General features: G+C 42.3%; 1 protein-coding gene across 1 annotated transcript in view; it reads right to left on the minus strand.

Moving 5' to 3' along the window:
* Positions 1 to 22,222, minus strand: part of dpys (dihydropyrimidinase) — an 80,968-nt gene that overhangs the window by 39,249 nt on the left and 19,497 nt on the right. The window contains exons 4-5 of the mRNA XM_048529702.2: positions 18,444 to 18,633; positions 3,967 to 4,123 (exon numbers count right to left, since the gene is read on the minus strand). Of these exons, the coding sequence (XP_048385659.1) occupies positions 3,967 to 4,123; positions 18,444 to 18,633 (347 nt within the window). The remainder of the gene's footprint in view (positions 1 to 3,966; positions 4,124 to 18,443; positions 18,634 to 22,222) is intronic.

A 22,222-nucleotide genomic window follows, 5' to 3' on the forward strand; every position in this document is an offset into this window, starting at 1 on the left:
CTTTCTTTGTCAGAAGATCACAGAAATCATAATGGAACTGGCTGAGTTACTGACTAAGTTACAATATCAGTGATATTTTGCAAAGATCATGGTTTTATTATTGTTGCATTTATTCTATAAAATAATAGAACATAGAAAAGTACAGTACTGTGTAGGCCCTTCGGCCCACAATGTTGTGCTGTGGAATAATCCTAATCCAAAAATAAAATAACCTAACCTACATTCCCCTCAATTCACTGCTGTCCATGTGCATGTCCAGCAGTCGCTTAAATGCCACTAATGACTCCGCTTCCACGACTACCACTGGTAAACTATTCCATGCGCTCACAACTCTCTGGGTGAAGAATCTCCCTCTGACGTCTCCTCTATACCTTCCTCCTAACACCTTAAAACTATGACCCTGCATGGCAGTCAATCCTGCCCTGGGGAAAAGTCTCTGGTTATCGACTCTATCCATGCCTCTCATTACCTTGTACACCTCAATCAGGTCACCTCTCTTCCTCCTTCTCTCCAGAGAGAAAATTCCGAGCTCAGTCCACCTCTCCTCGTACGACAAGCCCTCCTGTCCAGGCAGCATCCTGGTAAAGTGTAAAGCTGGATGAACACAGTAGGCCAAGCAGCATCTCAGGAGCACAAAAGCTGATGTTTCGGGCCTAGACCCTTCATCAGAGAGGTAAACCTCCTTTGCACTCTCTCCAAAGCCTCCACATCTTTCCTATAATAGGGCGACCAGAACTGGACACAATATTCCAAGTGTGGTCTCACCAGGGTTTTGTAGAGCTGCAGCATAACCTCGTGGCCCTTAAACTCGATCCCCCTGTTAATGAAAGCCAAAACACCATATGCTTTCTTAACAACCTTATCCGCCTGGGTGGCAACTTTGAGAGAGCTATGCACTTGAACACCAAGATCCCGCTGTTCCTCCACACTGCCGAGAATTCTGCCTTTAACCCTATATTCAGCATTTAAGTTCGACCTTCCAAAATGCATCACTTTGCATTTATCCGGGTTGAACTCCATCTGCCATTTCTCAGCCCAGCTCTGCATTCTGTCCATGTCTCGCTGAAGCCTGCAATTGCCCGTGATACCATCAACGGCACCTCCAACCTTTGTGTCATCAGCAAACATCCTAACCCACCCCTCAACCAAGTCATTTATAAAAACTACAAAGAGCAGAGGCCCAAGAACAGAGCCCTGTGGGACACCACTCAGCACTGACCTCCAGGCAGAATACTTACCATCTACAACCACTCTCTGCCTCCTGTCAGCCAACCAATTCTGAATCCAGACAGCCAGATCACCCTGTATCCCATACCTCCTGACTTTATGAATGAGCCTGCTGTGGGGAACCTTATCAAATGCCTTGCTGAAGTCCATGTACACCGCATCCACTGCTCGGCCCTCATCAACCTGTCTCGTGACTTCCTCAAAGAACTCAATAAGATTTGTAAGGCATGACCTGCCCCTCACAAAGCCATGCTGACTCCCTTTAATCATGCTATGTTTTTCCAAATAGTCATAAATCCTATCCCTCAGAATTCTTTCCAAAACCTTGCTGACCACAGTTCCCCAACCCCGCACGGCCCGTTTCTATCTCCTTCCCAAAATCCACAAACCTGCCTGCCCTGGTCGACCCATCGTCTCAGCCTGCTCCTGCCCCACCGAACTCATCTCCACCTATCTGGACTCCATTTTCTCCCCTTTGGTCCAGGAACTCCCCACCTACGTCCGTGACACCACCCACGCCCTCCACCTCCTCCAGGACTTCCAATTCCCTGGCCCCCTACACCTCATATTCACCATGGACGTCCAGTCCCTGTACACCTGCATTCCGCATGGAGATGGCCTCAAGGCCCTCCGCTTCTTCCTGTCCCGCAGGTCCGACCAGTCCCCCTCCACCGACACTCTCATCCGCCTAGCTGAACTCGTCCTCACACTCAACAACTTCTCTTTTGACTCCTCCCACTTCCTACAGACTAAGGGGGTGGCCATGGGCACCCGCATGGGCCCCAGCTATGCCTGCCTCTTTGTAGGTTACGTGGAACAGTCCCTCTTCCCCACCTACACAGGCCCCAAACCCCACCTCTTCCTCCGGTACATTGATGACTGTATCGGCCCTGCCTCTTGCTCCCCAGAGGAGCTCGAACAGTTCATCCACTTCACCAACACCTTCCACCCCAACCTTCAGTTCACCTGGGCCATCTCCAGCACATCCCTCACCTTCCTGGACCTCTCAGTCTCCATCTCAGGCAACCAGCTTGTAACTGATGTCCATTTCAAGCCCACCGACTCCCACAGCTACCTAGAATACACCTCCTCCCACCCACCCTCCTGCAAAAATTCCATCCCCTATTCCCAATTCCTCCGCCTCCGCCGCATCTGCTCCCACGACAAGACATTCCACTCCCGCACATCCCAGATGTCCAAGTTCTTTAAGGACCGCAACTTTCCCCCCACGGTGATCGAGAACGCCCTTGACCGCGTCTCCCGCATTTCCCGCGACACATCCCTCACACCCCGCCCCCGCCACAACCGCCCCAAGAGGATCCCCCTCGTTCTCACACACCACCCTACCAACCTCCGGATACAACGCATTATCCTCCGACACTTCCGCCATTTACAATCCGACCCCACCATGCAAGACATTTTTCCATCCCCTCCCCTGTCTGCTTTCCGGAGAGACCACTCTCTCCGTGACTCCCTTGTTCGCTCCACACTGCCCTCCAACCCCACCACACCCGGCACCTTCCCCTGCAACCGCAGGAAATGCTACACTTGTCCCCACACCTCCTCCCTCACCCCCATCCCAGGCCCCAAGATGACATTCCACATCAAGCAGAGGTTCACCTGCACATCTGCCAATGTGGTATACTGCATCCACTGTACCCGGTGCGGCTTCCTCTACATTGGGGAAACCAAGCGGAGGCTTGGGGACCGCTTTGCAGAACACCTCCGCTCAGTTCGCAAAAAACAACTGCACCTCCCAGTCGCAAACCATTTCCACTCCCCCTCCCATTCTCTTGATGACATGTCCATCATGGGCCTCCTGCACTGCCACAATGATGCCACCCGAAGGTTGCAGGAACAGCAGCTCATATTCCGCCTGGGAACCCTGCAGCCAAATGGTATCAATGTGGACTTCACCAGTTTCAAAATCTCCCCTTCCCCTACTGCATCCCTCAACCAGCCCAGTTCGGCCCCTCCCCCCACTGCACCACACAACCAGCCCAGCTCTTCCCCCCCACCCACTGCATCCCAAAACCAGTCCAACCTGTCTCTGCCTCCCTAACCGGTTCTTCCTCTCACCCACCCCTTCCTCCCACCCCAAGCCGCACCCCCCGCTACCTACTAACCTCATCCCACCTCCTTGACCTGTCCGTCTTCCCTGGACTGACCTATTCCCCCCCCACCTCCCCAACTTCACTCTCTCCACCTATCTTCTTTACTCTCCATCTTCGGTCCGCCTCCCCCTCTCTCCCTATTTATTCCAGTTCCCTCCCCCCATCCCCCTCTCTGATGAAGGGTCTAGGCCCGAAACGTCAGCTTTTGTGCTCCTGAGATGCTGCTTGGCCTGCTGTGTTCATCCAGCCTCACATTTTATTATCTATACAGACCTAAGACTGACTGGTCTGTAATTTCCAGGGATTTCCCTCTTTCCTTTCTTGAAAAGAGGAACAACATTTGCCTGCCTCCAATCTTCCGATACGACTCCCGTGGAGAGTGAGGAAGCAAAGATCTTTGCCAGTGGCTTAGCAACCTCCTTTCTCGCTTCCCGGAGCAACCTAGGATAAATCTGGTCTGGCCCTGGGGACTTATCAATCTTAATGTTTGCCAAAATTTCCACCACATCTTAATGTTTTCCAAAATTTCTAGCACATCTTAATGTTTGCCAAACTTTCCAGCACAGGACCACTAAATAAATATTCAGGACCACTAAACCACGATGTGTAATTTCACAATACTCACTTGGCTAGCAGGTCCATAAGATATCCAGGTGTTGTGGGATCAGGTCTTAGCGGCGGTCCCATGACATATCCTGCTGCTTTGCGCCAGTCTTTGTCCCAGTAATGAGTTCCATCTGTCCCAAGGCTGGCTGCTATGGGTTCCCCAAAGACAACCTTGCCTAGAAATAAAATTGTTTGGAGAAGATTTTAATTAATAGAAGCATTAACATTAAAAGGAATTATATGACAAAGATGTTTGAAGACTATATTGTAGTTGGTGTTAGCATAAGGTCATAGGACATTATAGAACCAATAAAGGCCATTCACCCCACTGAGTCTGTACCAGTTACCAAACCGATATTCTAAACAAAAAGCAAGAGAATGGTGGATGCTGGAAATCTGAAACAAAAACAGAAATAGCTGCAGAAACTTAGCAGGTCCAGCAGCAAGTCTAGCTACAAAGGGAAAACAAGAGTGAATACGTTGGGCCTAGCAACCCTTCTTCAGAATTCATATTCTAACCTTATTTCCCAGCATTTGGTCGATAGCCTTGTATGCTGTAGGGTTTTAATAGATATTTAAAGTAGTGTCATATTCCACATGTTTGCAACAGTAAGGGGAGGATGTCAATGTGGACACAAAATGGACTGTAATACAGAAAGAAAGGTGTATCTTTATTGGGCAAGGGTCAACAGGAGGGCCACTGGTCTCTTGATCACATCTTGGACATAAATTACAAATTTTCCAGAGGACAAAAGTTTGGAAATGCAGTAAATAATGCATAGAAAATAGTAAATATTTAATAAAAGTTTTCATATTTTTGAATGACTTTGATAGAGTAGAAGAGGGTATTGCCATGGTAGGAAGGTTGGCAACCACAGGGCATAGGTTAAAGATATTTGATAAAGAATGAGGTAAGATACAAGGAGCTATTTTTAAAAATATGCAAAATATATCTTATGATCTGGAACACACTGTATGGAAGCAGATCTAGTAATAATTTTCAAAGCTGAGCTGGATAAATACTATAAAAGCAAAATATTCCCAAATCATAGGACATGAGCACAGGAGTATGATTAATTGGATCATGATTCTAAAAAACAAGGAAAGCAGAAAATTTCAAAGATTCATTCTTTGAGTGAAGAATTTCTCCACATTTCTGTCCTAAATGATTGATTTCTACACTAAAACAGTGGCCCCTTCTTTTAGATTTTCCAGTCAGAGGGGACAGCCACTCAAAGTGTACCATGTCATCTGATACCACTGATACTCAATTAGCTCTACATAACGTTCTTGACAGAATAGCTTTTAATCTTTAAATAGTAAAGCATCTTCTGATGATCTTCAATTGACTGTCATATAGCTATCTGGTGCCCTCATGAGGTCAAAACTGGCATATATCTTTACTATCTTGATTCTATAATGTGTTTAAGAACGAAAATTAACTTGTCAAATTTAATTTGAAGTTCACATTTATCAGCACACATTTCCATTTATATGCTATTATTGGGGTAATATCTATTAAAACCCTACAGCATACAAGGCTATCGACCAAATGCTGGGAAATAAGGTTAGAATATGAATTCTGTGACCTGATCACATTTATCAGCACACATTTCCATTTATATGCTATTATTGGGGTTGGTTAGCTCTGTTGGCTAGACAGCTGGTTTGCTGCACGTAGTGAACCCAATAGCATAGGTTCAATTCCTGCAAGTCTGAGAATACTATGAAGATCCTGCCTTCTCAACCCTGCTCCTTACCCCAAATGTAAACTCCCAGCTTAAACTCAACACCAGTCATCTCTCTAATGAGACTGCAGTCCTATGGTCCTGTGGGACTATGATGACCTTGTTTACAAGTCAGGAATGTAATGGAATACTCACTTGCTTGGACGAGTGCAGTGCCAACAACGCTGAAGAAGCTTGACACCATTCAGGGCAAAGCAGCTCACTTGGTGAGCATACAATTCACCACAGATGCAGAACCAGTGTATTCTATCTACAAGATCCACTGTATCGACTCAAGAATACTTCAGTAGTAACTTCTACCCAGAAGAACGGGAACAGCAGGATCACCATCCCTAACTAATTTCCCTCCAAGCCACATATCATCCTATCTGTGTTCCTTCAGCATTGCTGGATCAAAGTCCTAGAACTACCTCCTTAACAGCACTGTGGCTGTCACTACAACAAGGACTGAAGCACTGATGTACTGGGCTCCCCTATTATTAAGGGTGGGGATAGTTGTCAAGTTTCCTCCTCCAGTTAGTTAATTGTCCATTGTCACAACTGCTATACAAGCCAATGCATATATGGATATATGTACAAAAATCCCAATAAGATGAACAAATCCCAATCTGCCTACTGCCCAGGACAAATGAAACCTCACTAGATGTCTTCAGTAAGAGTACAAATGATTCTATTTATGGTAACACACTAAACAAATAAAAACAGGGAATAATGTTTCTAATTTATGCAACTAAACTATACCCCTTTAAAAAAAACACAGATACAAAAGGATTAAAGAAAGAATATAGACAGGTTAAGCAAAATTCTGCAGATCAAAAATCCAGACAATATGACAGACAAGTCCTTTTTCTCTGAGTCACAGAGTCATTGAATCCCTACAATGCAGACAAAGCTGATGGGCCCATGGAGTCTGCACCAACCCTCTGAAGAACATCTGGCCCAGACCCACTCCCCCCCACCAAGCCCATCCTCATAACCCCACTGTCACCAAGGTTAATACAATGGTGATTTAGTATGGCCAATCTACCTGACTTGTACATAGAATCATCGAAACCTTGCAGTATGGAAACAGGGCCTTTGGCTCAACAAGTCCACAGCGACCCTTGGAACATCCCACCCAGACCCAGGCCCTATAATCCTCCTAAACTACACATCTCTGAACACTATGGGCAATTTAGCACGGCCAATCCATCTAACATGCACATCTTTGGACTGTGGGAGTAAACCAGACCACCTGAAAGAAACCCATACAGATGCAGGGAAAATGTAAAAGCTCCACGCAGACAGTCAATTGATGTTGGAATCAAACCCACTTCCCTGGCGCTGTGAGACAGCAAACCAGCTGTCTAGCAATGCTAACCAATGTGCCACTATGCCGCTCAAATAAGAACATAAGAACTAGGAGCAGAAGTAGGCCATCTGGCCTCTTGAGCCTGCCCGCCATTCAATAAGATCATAGCTGATGTTTTTGAGACTCAGCTCCACTTATCTGCCCACACACCATAGCCCCATAATTTCTTCACTGTTCAAAAAATTTATCTAGCCTTGCCTTAAACACATTCAGTGAGGTAGCTTCAACCGCTTCACTGGGCAGGAAATTCCACAAATTCACAACCCTTTGGGTGAAGAAGTTCCTTCTGACCTTAGTTTTACGTCTGCTTCCTTTATTTTGAGGCTATGCCCCCTAGTTCTAGTTTCACCTGATAGTGGATACAACCTCCCTTTCTCCACCTTATCTATTCCTCTCATAATCTCATATGTTTCCATAAGATCTCCCCTCATTCTTCTGAATTTCAATGAGTATAATCCCAGCCTACTCAGGCGCTCTTCATAATCCAACCGTCTCAACTCTGAAATCAACTGAGTGAATCTCCTCTGCAGCCCCTCCAGTGCTAGTATATCCCTTCTCAAGTAAGGAGACCAAAACTTCACACAGGACTCCAGGTGTGGCCTCACCAGGACCCCATGCAGCTGCAGCATAGCCTCTCTGTTTTTAAACCCCATCCCTCTAGCAATAACAGACAAAATTCCATTTGTCTTTTTAATTACATGCCGCACCTGCAACCCTACTTTTAGCGATTCATACATAAGGGCACCCAAGTCCCTCTGCACAGCAGCGCGCTCCAATTTTTAATCATTTAAAACATAGTCCATTTTGCTGTTATTCCTACCAAAATGGATGACCTCACACTTATCAACATTGTACTCCAGCTGCCAGACCTTTGCCCACTCACTTAGACTATCTACATACCTCTGTCCACCTTCAGAGTCTTCTGCACATTTTGCTCTACCACTCATCTTAAGGACATCTGCAAATTTTGACACACCATACTTAGTCCCCAACTCCAAATCATCTATGTAAATTGTAAACAATTGTGGTTGCAACACTGATCCCTGAGGCACGCCACTAGCCACTGACCACCAACCAGAAAAACACCCATTTACACCTACTCTTTGCTTTCTACTGGTCAACCAATCCTCTATCCATGCCAATACGTTACCTGTCATGAATTATTCATGATTTTTACAACAGTTGGGTGCTGTTATGTTTTCAGTGACGGTCATACATCTGAGCAGATGAACTTAGAAATCATACAAGAAAAGCCTTTTCTTTTGAACTTTCATGAGTTTTCTGTCTGTCCCCCAAATTGAAAAACATGAAAGAGATAAAGTGCGATCTACTGGCTGGATGTTTTCACTCTCCACCGCTCTCGGCACACACAGCCTTTTCTTAAAATAAATTCCAAACCTCAACCAAAGACATGTTGCCAGGCATAATGTTCTTAACTCAGAAGATTCAAGATACCGTTCAGTCTTCATATGCTCCTTTTTCTGCTTTCCAAAGCATTGTATGGCACAGCTCAACAATATTCAGCACTATTAATAAGTTGCAAAGTCATATGTTTTCTCTTCCACTTAAAGTCATCTAAATTCGTTTTCAGTTTAAAGTACAAAAAAGTGAAAAATGTGGTCTCTTACACCATAATTATTCATGGCTAGACGTAACAGCACTGGAGAGCTTGGATGTAATCCAATGGTTGTGGGATTGCTTATCTCTGACATATGCTGCTTCTGCAGTCAGGCATGCCTAACTAGGCTTGAATTTACCAGGTTGACACCTCATTTTAAGGCAGGCCCGGTGCTGCTCTTGGTATGTTCTCCTGCATCTTCAATGGATTATAGTTGACACTCAGAATTTTTCAAAATTTAAATTCACCAGTTGCCATGGTGAGATTTAAACTCATATCCCCACAATAGTAGCCTGGGTGGCTGATTTGCCAATGCCATCATGATTTTAAACACAGCACCATCACTTTTCAGTATCACAGCATTGGGCTACCTACCTGGTTATTTACCTTAGAATTGGTACACTGTTTAGTCTCTTTGTAACTCCGAATAACAACATAATTCAACTCATAATTCACATTTACCCCCAGAACTGACTATATATATTCCCAATCAAACAACATATTTCCATCCAAGTACCCATTGAACAACTGGAGGCCTCTAAAAATTAACCTGATGATGGTACCTAATACAAATAAAAAGTGGTATTATATCCCCTGGGCTGCTCCTGTTTGCCAGTTTTCTCCTAGATTGCTGTGCTCACTTCCCATTGTTAATCAGCCTATTGAAGACAAAGGCTTGTTATTTGGCCTGTCAACACTCCACCTACACCATTTGTACTTTTAACATTCTTAAGAACGTGGTATTGTCCTGCAATTAACTCTCCACCTATAAATTCTGTGCCTATGCACTTTCCTCCACTTCAACTGGCAAAATAGCAGCGCTTTGAAAGCTTAATGATTTCAAATAAATCTGTTGGACTATAACCTGGTGTCATGTGACTTCCAACCATATTTCATTTCTTCAGCTGAGATCAGACGTCCAAAAGAAAGGAATAAGAAGATCAGTAAGCAGTGATCTCTTTAGTCAATAACGATGTGTGCTGTATCACTAATGATTTTGTAAAGATCACTTGTCTTGGACTTTGGGCTAAAATGGGAAAACTTATCCTTCAAAAACAAAGGAAACAGTGTAAGAAAATATTTGCAGCTATGAAACCAAGTTGCTGGATTAGATTATGAGTAGTACATACAATATTGCCTTATTGGAGCAGTGGGCAAAAGAAGTCCAGACAAACTGGGGAATTTTGACCAGGGACAGACAATCTTTTGATTAGCTTTTCAACTGACACCGTTGTGGGATCACAAGAGATCTGCCAAATAACAACCTTCTACGTGGACAGTTGCAGTTTAACACAGACATCATGGAGGGGAAAAGTGAAAACAGAAGGTGTCAGAAGTCTCAGAAACATGCAGCGTCAACATCGTTCTTTCTCACTCTGTTCTCTTTCCCTGAAAAAGCTGTCCTCTCCCAATTTGTTGAAAAGCAGGAATAACGATGAAATGAGAAATACCAAAGTCTATGGGAAATGAAAGATTCTGTCCCTGACCCCAAGTCCAATCAAGCCAATGGTCAAATAAAGACTTATCATCGATGTAAATATATTGAGGGATCATTGGAGAAAGGGAAAGAACTAATGAAAACAATCATCCATTGTGTTTCCCTGAACTTACTTTCTTCCCCCACCCAAAAAGTGGGTGTCTGGTCTCTTTCTTTGTGTCTGTATGGGAATATTAATAGGGGTACAGTTTTAAGTTATGTCAATTGGAAATCCTGTCAATTTACTGGACTTGTTAGATTATGATTATTGATTAGCAATCCTAATCTACTTTTTTGTCATTTGAAAACAGAGTCAGAGTCATACAGCATGGAAACAGGCCATTTGGTCCAACTTGCCTATGCCAACAAAGCTTCCCAAAATAACTTAGTCCCACTTGCCTGCATTACAGGCCTCTAAACCTTTCAATAAATAGTGATTTATTTGTTAATGGAAAAGAAACCTGCTGTACATATTCTTTTAACCTGAATTCAACAGTAATGGTAAAACTGGGCACATCAATAAATTTAATCAATTTTTCCCATTTTTGACAATTCAGGGAACAGCAGGGTTTGACTTTACAGCCCATTATCCCCAGGGCATTATGACAATTGGGAGATTTGTCCCAATAACTTTCTCTCTCTCTCTCTACAGATACTGTTAGACCTGCTAAATAGTTTCAGAAATTTCTGTTTCTACACCAAATTAGGGACTGTGATTCATTTAGAGGAGGGATTACAACAAAGACTTGCAGAATAGGACCCCACTAATTAGTAAATAAAAGTCAAGATAAATCAGTAAAAACCAAAAGAACTGCAGATGCTGTAAATCAGGAACAAAAACAAAGTTGCTGGAAAAGCTCAGCAGGGTCTGGCAGCATCTGTGGAGGAGAAAACAGAGTTAACATTTGGGGTCCGGTGACCCTTCCTCAGAACTTCTGAGGAAGAGTCACCAGACCTGAAACATTAACTCTGTTTTCTCCTCCACAGACGCTGCCAGACCTGCTGAGCTTTTCCAGCAACTTTGTTTTAGTTCAAGATAAATCAGTGTCTTTCAAAGAAGGAAGTCACATTCGCCTTGACAAAGTGTCTAAATGGGTGTCTAAAAGGTATACAAATCACTAAAAGGAGCAACACGGGCTAATAAAGTCATGTATAAAGACATATTCTGGGGTGTGTTGAGAGAAATAGAATCAAAAAGCACAGAAGCCATATTAAACCTGTACAGAAGCTTGGTTATAGTTCATAACTGTTCTAGTACTCATACAAAGGATATATGTACAAACACTGCAGAAAATCTTGCAGGAATAATGCCAGACTTGTTCACCAGTGTTCAGAATAACTGGGGCTATAGAGGTCTTTAAAACAATTATAAAGAGGGTTGGGGTGAGGGCTTTGGAATGTGGGATGCAAAACAAAGGATATGGTGGCATTGAAGGGCTTTGGAATGTGGGACGCAAAACAAAGGATATGGTGGCATTGAAGGCAATTATTTTAACAATGATACCCAGAGAGTATATGAAGATAACAAAACAGCAGGAAGCAGGGCTAAAAATGGAAATGAAACAGTTCAAAAAAAGGATAATTAAAAGACTCTTAAATGTGCATGGTATTCAGAACAAAATAAATGAAATAATGGCACAAAATGAGGTAAGTGGGTATGGTCTTATTGCTATCATGGAAATATGGTTATAAAGAGATCAAAGTGGGAACTAAATATATAAGGGTATGCAATTTTTCAAAAAGAACAACCAAGAAGGGAAATGTAGTGACGTAACTTTAATGTATGAAATGGAATGCCTTACAATAACAAGAAATGATCTTAGATGAGATGATGTAGAATCTATATGGGTGGAGGTAAAAAATAAGTGGGACAAAGATAGGGGTATTTGGTCATCCTACAGGCTGCCGAACAGTAGCTGTTTTGTAGAACAGAATAGGACAGGTGAGACCAACCAGCTGTGCATAAAGGCAACAACGATATAGGTAAAAACTAAGATGAGGTCCTATAAGCTGAATTTAGGGAGTTAGGACTTAAACTAGAAAGCAGGATTTTAAAGGGTAGTAATGTTAGGATTGCTACCAGTGCCACATGTTAGTCAAAGTAGGAACGGCAGGATAGCTAAGGGGAATACGTGGCTTGACAGATGGTTCAATGGCGAGGGATTCAAATTCCTGGGACACTGGAACCAGTTCTAGGAGGATGTGGGGCCAGCACAAGTCAGGCACTCTGCACATGTGTAGGACTGGAACCAATGTCCTAAGGGGACCATTTGCCTGTGCTTTTAGGGAGGGTTTCACCTAATATGGCGAGAGATGAGAAAAATTCGGGAAGTCAGACGGAAGTGGGACCAGAAGCAAAAGGCAGTAAGGGAAGATGTTAAAGTGGAAGGCAGAGAAACCAAAGACATAAATCAAAAAGGCTACATTACATCATACTTCCAAAAGGCCAAAAATGTCTAAAAAAGCCTAAAGGCTTTGTGTCTCAATGCGAAGATTACTTATAATAAGGTGGATGAATTAAGTGCTCAGACGGGTATTAATAGTTGTGATGTAATTGGAATCATGGAGACCGAGCTCCAGGATGATCAAGGATGCGAACTCAACATCCAGGGGTATCCAATTTTCAGGCAAGATAGATGGAAAGGAAAAGGGAAGTGGGGTAGCATTGCTGCTTAAGTACGAGATTAACATAATAGTTACAAAGGACATTAGCCTGGACAATGTGGAATCTGTATGGGTGAAGCTGCAGAACATTAAAGGGGAAAGAAACAATGGTTGTGAGGTTGTGGTTGGCATCAAACAGGAAATTAGAGTCGTGTGCATTAAAGGTACAGCAGGTATCATGGGGGACTTGAATCTGTGTATTGATTGCACTAACCAAACTTGTAGCAATGCGATGGAGGGAGATTTCCTGGAATGTATGAAGGATGGTTTCCTCAAGCAATATGTCAAGGGACCAACTAGAAAGCAGGTCGTCCTAGACCAGACATTGTGTTATGAGAGAGGATTAATTAACAACTTTGTGGTGTGAGATCCTTTGGGGAAGAGTGACCATAACATGGTAGAATTCTTCACCAAGCCGGTGTATTTGATTGCAATCAAACACACTGGCTCACTGAGCAAGTCTACAACCTCATCCACAATCTGAGCTACAAATCTTCTCGAAGACTTTCGTAGAATTCTTCTTTAAGATGGAGAGTGACACAGTTAAATCTGAGACCAGGGTCATGAACTTAAAGAAGCTAACTTTGATGGTATGAGGCAGGCATTGGCTAGGGTAAGCTGGCCAAGGATACTTAACAGGTTGATGGTGGATAGGCAATGACAGACATTTAAAGTACTCATGGATGAACTTCAACAATTATATATCCCTGCCTGGCATAACACTAAAACAGGGAAGGTGACTCAACCATGGCTAACAGGGGGAAATCAGGGATACTGTTAAAACCAAAGAGGAGGCACTTAAATTGGCTAGAAAAAAGCAGCAAACCTGATGACTGGGAGAAATTTAATATTCAGCAGAGGAGGTCAAAGGGTTTAATTCTAAAGGTATCAGAATTGTCTAGATGAGAGTAAGCTTGCAGAAAACATAAACACTGACTAAAAAAGTTTCTATAGATATGTAATAAAGGAAAAGACTGGTGAAGAAAAACTTAGGTCCCGTACAGTTCGAGTCAGGTGAATTCATATTGGACAACAAACAGATGGCAGACCAGTTGAAGCAATACTTTGGATTTATCTTCACTAATAGGAAGACACAAATAACCTTCCAGAAATGCCAGGGCCAATGGTTCAAGCATGAAGGAAATCCTTGTTAGTCAAGAAATAGTAATAGGAGAATTGATGGGATTAAAGCCCACTAAGTCCCCAGGGCCTCATGCTCTGCAACCCAGAGTACTTAAGAAGTGGCTCCACAAATAGTGAATGCATCATTGATCATTTTTTGCCATTCGTATAGACTCTGGAAGAGCTCCAATAGACAGAAGGGTAGATAATGTAGCCCCAGTTTATAAGAAAGGATGGAGCAAAAGCAAGGAATTGTAGGCCAGTTAGCTTGACAGTGATGGGGGAAGTGCTAGAGACAAATATTAAGGACGTAACAACTGAACATTTGGAAAGCAATGACATGATCAGTCTAATTCGGCATGAATTCGCTAAAGGGAAATCATGCTTGACAAATCTTCTCAATTTTTTTGAGGATGTGACCAGCAGAGAGGACAAGGATGAATCAGTAGATGTTGTTTATGTGGACTTTCAAAGAGCTTTTGGCAAGGTTCCACACAAGAGGTTAGTAAACAAAATTAAACCTCATTGAATCAGAGGTAATATATTGACATGGATACAGAACTAGTTGGTAGACAGCAAGCAGAAAATTGGAATAAACAGAATGGCAGGCAGTGTTGAGTGGGGTACTGCAGGGACTTCAGCTGTTCACAATATACATTAACGATTTGGATGAAGGAATTGAGTGTAGTATCTGCAAATTTGCAGTTGACACTAAACTGAATGGCAGTATGTGCTATCAGAATGGTGCTACGTGGCTGCAGAGTGGCTTGGACAGGCTGGCTAACAGGGTAAATACTTGATAAATGCAACATAATGTGGATAAATGTGAGGTCATCCACTTTAGTGGCAAAAACAGGAAGGCAGATTATCTGAATGGTGGCAATTTAGGAAAAGGTGAGGTGCAACAGGCAGTGAGGAAAGGGAATGGCATGCTTGCCTTCATAGCAAGACAATGTGAGTATAGGAGTAGGAATGTCTTGCTGCAGTTATACAGGGCCTTGATGAGGCCCCACCTTGGAGTATTGTACGCAGTCTTGGTCTTCAAATTGGAGGAAGGACAATTCTTGCTATTGAGAGATTAATCAGCTATGATCATAATGAATGATAGTGTAGACTTGAAGGGCTGAATGGCCTACTCCTGCACCTATTTTCTATATTTCTAATAAAAGCAAGTACAAATAGGCAGCACACTAATTATTGGTGGTTTTAATGTTCTTGAAGATTGGGAAAAATAAACAAATTGGGAAAGGAGCCATGATGTCAAATTCATAGAAAGCATATTTGGGACTGTTGTGGATCCAGTTCTGGATCAGGCTATTTTGGGTTTGCTAATATGTAATAAGACAGAATTAATAACAGGGAAAATAAAAAATAACTATTGCTAGTGAAAATGTATTATGGAAGTTAATGGAGCTAAAGGCTGATACAGAGTAGCTGTAGATTAATTATCGTCCAAGATCCTTAGATTTAGGGAAGTTCCAGAGGATTGGAAATCTGCTAAAATGCTGATTCAATAAGGGATGGTGACAAAAAAAGGCAAATTAAATACTGGCACATACGTTTAACATGTCATTGGGAAAATGTTTATGATAAAGGAGTTTATTAAAAACAATATAACTGCACAACATTTTGAAATACATCATAAAATCAAGTAGTCAGTATGGTTCATTAATACGTTTATTACAAGCTTTTGAGGAAGTAACAAGCAAGATAGGTAAAGGGAAGCTATCAGATGTAATATATGTAATTTTCCAGATATGGAGGGACTTTTTGTGAGAAAGTTAGGCTTGTACTCATTGGAGTTTGAAAGTATGAGAGGACAGCTTATTGAAGTTTAACATTATTCAGATCTTGACAGGGTATTAACGCAGAAATGAATTTTCATGTGGGAGCGTCAAGGATCAGAGGGCATAATCTCAGAGTAAGGAGTCACCATTAAGACAGACAAGAGAAAGAATATCTTCTCTCAAAGGATAGTCAATCTTTGAAAATTTTTTTCATACAGAGCTCTTAAGGCTGTTTTGTTAAGTATATTCAGGGCTGAGAGATTTTAATCTGTGAGGGAATCATGGGTTATGGGAATAATTTAGAAAAGTGGAGTTGAGGATTATTTGATCAGCATGAGCTCATTCAATGGTGCAGCAGACTCAACAACGGGCTGAATGACCTACTTCTGCTCCTAAATCTTATAGTCTTATTGAAAAAAATGACCAGATTATGCCCCATTGACTAAAGAAAGTTTGAGGTGCAGCCTCAGTGAAACAGTTTGAGAAGTTAAATATACATGTGATAACACTTACAACATCACAAATAAGATAAATCCAACAGAGAATTCAGAAAAGAACCTTTAACCAGATGGTAATTAGATTGTAGAGCTCACCACTGCTAGTAATTGAGGCAAACAGCATAAATACATTTAAAGGGAAGCTGGATAAAGACATGAGGGAACAAAGAATAGTTATGTAAAGAATATTCTTTAAACCCAAGTCTAGGCCAGCATCAAAAACAGCAGTGATCCAAGTACTGGCCAGTGTGGATCACCACAGTGTAACTCCCTTAAGTCTGAAAAAAAAACAATCATCCCATTATCTCTGATACAGCAGAACCTACTTAATTAATTTTATATTTATGTTACTGCTGTCTTCCTAATCCCATGAGCAATGATCTTTCTAAGTCAATTACGTGGTATAAAAACAGAAAATGCTGGAATAAAGCAGTCCTAAAATAATGGCCTGGTTTTAGTTGCACTCAGAGTGATGGCCTTGTGCGGCCGTGTTATATCTTTCCCAACCAATCCGAGTTCACAACCTAATACAGGAGGTGGAGAGGCACTGAAATCAGCAGCCTGTCTATCACTACTAATATAAGTAGCGAAAATGAGAGCTTTTGAAAATGCACCCGTCGAATAATACTTTTCATACTGACATGAGTTTAAAAAAGTGGAAAGATCTACCCTCAGAGGGCATGCTATGTTTCAAGGTATCCTCTGAAAATAGTGCCCTACCTTCTTCCTATTATCAACATACCAAAACCCACCACTCCCGGAAGCTAGCAAAACCTTCCTCAACCTGCACCCTGGACATAGCTCATTCTGGGATCTATGCTTTATGCCTCATATTAGATTCCCTACAGTGTGGAAACAGGCCCTTCGGCCCAACAAGTCCACACTGGCCCTTGAAGTATCCCACCCAAACCCAAGCCCTTATAACCTACACACCCCTGAACACTATGGGCAATTTAGCATGGCCAATCTACCTAACCTGCACATCTTTGGACTGTGGAAGGAAACCGGAGCACCCGGAGGAAATCCATGCAGACACGGGGAGAATGTGCTCCACGCAGACAGTTACCTGAGGCTCGATTCGAATCTGGGTGCCTGGCGCTGTGTGCCTGCGGTACTAGCAGCACCCAATAACAAACGTTGGGTGCAGCCACGACTGCTGGAGATGACAGCTACCAGGTTGGCTACTGCTCAGAGGGAGTGACTTGCTCCCCAGTAAGGGATGAAAGTCTCACTCAGCCCTTGCTCTTGCTGCCCACAGAGCATTATTGCTTCTGAGCAGAGTCTGTCTCAACTGATCCAAAGACAGTCGATTCCCCACACCACCATCCCACCTCTCCTCGCCTCTCAGATGCTACCAGATTTGCTGACTATTTCTAGAATTATCTGCTTTAATTTCAGATTTTCAACATCCACAGTATTTATTTTTGTTTATTTTCTATTAGAAGGTGCTTTCACAAGCTTACATGACTTTCACTTCAAATAACTCAAGCAAATTGGTTGAACATAATTTTCCTTTAAACAATCCATCCTGATTTTTATTTAATCTATCTTGATTAAAGGTCATTGAATTGTTAACTGTTTCTCACTTTACAGGAGCTACCCAAAAAAGGTAAGATTTTCCAAGCAACTTTATGTCTTTATTTCAGATTTTGGAAGGATAATTTGCAATGTAAATGCAATGCAGGTTTACATATAGCTATTTACAAAGTTTCTGATGATTCCGACCCATCACAAAGTGAACCCATGTATAAATCAGCTCAAGTCAGAGACCAAGGCAAGATTAAGTAAAGGAAACTATACGTTGCGTCCTAGTTCTTCTGTAGAAGGTGGGAGAGTGGTTAAATGAAAAGATTTTCCAGGATTGCAGCTCTTGCTCCGCTCTTTCTGTAAAGACTGCGTGACGATTCTCTGCATAGGCAACATATAAGCCAGAATACAAGCTTAGTGTCCTGGAGTTTTGGTTCCAAGAATTCACTCAATAGAACTAAGGTGGTTAAGATTCACATAGGATGCGTGCTCAGAGATAAACTATTAGCACCATTTACTCCTTTGTCAGTAGCTCCCATTAGGAGTAAGGGATCAGTGTGTTAACTTGACTGTCCAGTATGTAACACTTATCATTGAAATGGAAGCAAGAAACATTTGAAACTCAGAGAGAAGAGAAAAAAAAACACTACTTAATCAACCGACTGGTGGAGAAAGAAAAAGAATGAAACATCTCCAGTTTCTCACCTTCTCTCCGTGCATTGACAATCACATTAGCAGCAGATTTACTCATTACGTGGACGATATAAAGTGGACAATTAATGCAACTGGCAATAGTAATTGCCCTTTGTGTGGCTTCAGCCTCCACCTGTTCAGGTCGACAAAGTTCATGACCTTCAGGGCCAGTGATTCCACTAGATAGTATCTTTTTTGCACCCTGCAAAGAAAACATTTTAAAATTTTGCAAGTAATTTTCTCATATTATTGTAGAATTCTCTAACAGAAGCATTTTGTATTAATATTATCTGGTGATAATCTGGTGGAAATAGAACCGTATTGGGATGTCTATGGTTTAGTTTGTTTAATTCCAAAGACCATTGCCAACTAATGCCATGCTTTAGCAACATCATAGTCTGAGCATCCTTCAAATTCTGGATGGTGACATTTCCAAATAATACGGTAAATTATTTCACAGGGAACTGTTCCATTGCAGAGATTCAGTGAGAAGGAAACATTTTGTTTTCATTTTCTTCCCTTACATTCTTGAATTTCCCTGAATCATGTACCATTTCCTGACCAACTAGCTAGGCAAGAGCCCCATTCCAAAACTTCTTGTTAATAGTGCTCTGCAATGGACTGCTGGAATGAACACAAAAACAGCTGAGGATGTACATTACTTAACTCTCTCACCCTCTGTGTAGGGAAGCAGTTTTACCCTCAGTCTTTTTCCAACAGCTTTTTTTTATTCATTCATGGGATGAGGGCATTGCTGCCCAACCCCAATTGCCCAGAGGGCATTTAAGAGTTAGCTACAGTGAGGTGGGTGTCGACTCACATGTAGGCCAGACCAGGTAAGGATGGCAGTTTGCTTCCCTAAACGACATTAGTGAACCAGATGGGCTTTTACGACAATTGACAATGGACTCTCAGTCATCATTAGATCCTTAATTCCAGATATTTATTGATTTCATATTCTACCTTCTGCCATGGCAGGATTTGAACCTGGGTTGCCAGAATGTTATCTGGGTCTCTTCATTAACAGTCCAGAGATAATACCACTAGGCCATTGCTGATCTCAAAAAAACCGCTGGAACAAAGACTAAAATTGCTGGAGAAACTCAGGAGGTCTGGCAGCAGCTGTCAAGAGCAAGTACAGTTAATGATACAAATCCAGTAAAAATAGTCAAAAATGATGGAAGGTCACAGAATGCTAACCGTTTTTGCCTCCACAGATGTTGCCTAAACGCCTGGATATTCTCAACATGTTGTTTTAGAACTATCCAAATGGACCAATCCATCTTACATCTTAGTAGTATAGTTGCAGCATTCCTTAGTCCTAAAGTTACCAAAACATAGGGCTTAAGATCCTCGATGCAATTCAGCAGTACATGCAGTCTGAAGCAGACTTTTGGTCCATTCCCTCTCATTTATTATTGATAGAGTGAAGTCACAAAATTCCAGAATTGGGAAATTGCAAATTAATGGGCACTAAGTTATATTTTGGGCTGCCATGACAATTAAGGGTATGTGCCAATGCACTGTACAAGTAACATCACTTTGATGCAACACTAAGTAGTGCACAGTGAGTTCCATTTCCATTTGTAACATTCCATTTTTCCTAGAATTCTCCAGTATCGAGGTTGGGGTTCTCTTTCTTACTCAGCCACATGCTATGTCTTAGTGACATTAGCACAAGTTTAAGACTGTTTAGGTTTTCCACTGCTTCTCATAATCACCACACTGTGTTGTTCAACTAATTGACCCATCCACATCCTGCTAGTATCGGAAAGGGTAAACTTTTCATTTTCAGCCCTAAACACAAGGTCCAAATCTTTGCTACCATATGAATTTCCATCCCAGCTACCATGGACAAACTGAAGTATCCTATTCAAGAGAAGACTGATTAGCTAAGCTGACTGATCCATGCATCCAAATCCTGTATTGGCTGAGATTACCATGAAGGACTCCTTCTCAAATTCTCCTCTTGCCTGAGGCTTGGTGAACCTCAGATGAAACCACCACCAGTTGTCTCTCTTGAATGATACAGTAGTCCTGTGGTCCAGTGTTTCAATGGAGAATTTACTTACTTTATTCTACCAACACTGCTACAACACGGCTGACCAATACCCTCCCTCAGCCATATTTGTGAAACTCTCAATTGTACTTTTATGACTCTTCCAACTCAATTTATATTTGCTTATCTTCCCATCCTCCACATTCTTTGCCATGACCAGGTGCCTAAACGTTAATGTGGTCCTGCTCCTTCTATGTCTAATGTCATCTCACACACACACACACACACACACACACACACACACACACACACACCCCGTACAGGCCCTGTACCCTGAAATTCCTTTCTTCACAGAGAAAACAAGGAACTGGAGTAAGCAATTCAGGCCTTCAAACTAGCTCCGCTATTCAAGACAATCTTGATCGACCCTCTATTTTAGTTATATTCCTGCTTTCTACCCATTCCCCTTTATGCAGTATAAATCTAAATGTTTACTTAATTCTTCTTAAATATATTCAGTAACTTTTTTAAATTCACAGGTTGAAGGTACTTGTTAGGCTAACATTTATTGCCTGAAACCTAACTGCCTAGAGGTCAGATCATTGCTGTAAATTGTGGGGTGAAAGATGTAGGACAGATGTCAGAGGTAGTTTCTTTACTCAGAGACTAGTAAGGGAATGGAACGCTTTGCCTGCAATGGTAGTAGATTCACCAACTTTAAGTACATTTAAGTCATCATTGGACTAGCATATGGACGTACATGGAATAGTGTAGGTTAGATGGGCTTCACATTGGTATGACAGGTCGGCACAACATCAAGGGCCGAAGGGCCTGTACTGTGCTGTAATGTTCTATGATCTAAGTAGACCAAACCAGGTAAGGATTGTAGTTTCCTTTTGGAGAGGACATTAGTGAACCAGATTTTTTTTCCAACAATCAACATAGATTCATGGCCAGAATTTAATCCCAGACTCTTACTGAATTCAAATTCCACCATCTGCTATGGTTTGACTCAAATCCAGATCCACAGAATATTACCTGGGTCTCTGGAATAAACTGTCTAGCGAAAGTAACACTATGCCATCACTTCCCTTGACCTCCAGAGTCCACAGAATTCCACAAGTTTACTATCCTTTAAAGTGAAGAAATATTTTCTCATGTCATTATCAAATAGTCTACCTCATATCCCTGAGATCGTCCCCTGATTCAAGATTTCCCAGCCAGGGAAACCATCTATAGAGCCATGTTAGAATTTTATATGGTTCAAACAAATCACCTCTCATTCTTCTGAACTTGAGTAAGTACAGGCTCAGTCAAACCAATCTCTGACAATAAGATATCTCCAACATGAGCTGCAGCGAACCTCTGCTACACTCCCTCTTTGGCAAATATATCCTTTCTCAGGTAGAAAAACCAAAACTGCATGCAATATTACAGGTGCGGTCTCATAAAGGCAGGAAGACATCCCTACTTCTGAATGAAATCTTCTTGCAATGAAGGCCAATATACCACTCAACTTTCTAACTGCTTGTTGTACCTGCCTCTCAGGCACAGCGGCACGGTGGCTCAGTGGTTAGCACTGTAGCCTCACAGCGCCACAGACCCAGGTTTGATTCCAGCCTTAGGCAACTGTCTGTGCGGAGTTTGGACATTCTCCCCATGTCTGCGTGGGTTTCGTCCGGTTTCCTCCCAAGATGTGCAGGCTAGGTGGATCGGCCATGCTAAATTGCCCATAGTGTTCAGGGGTGTGTGGGTTATAGGGAATGGGTCTGGGTGGGTTGCTCCAAGCAGC

This window comes from Stegostoma tigrinum, chromosome 5, assembly GCF_030684315.1.
Source record: "Stegostoma tigrinum isolate sSteTig4 chromosome 5, sSteTig4.hap1, whole genome shotgun sequence".
In the NCBI taxonomy this organism is placed as follows: Eukaryota; Metazoa; Chordata; class Chondrichthyes; order Orectolobiformes; family Stegostomatidae; genus Stegostoma; species Stegostoma tigrinum.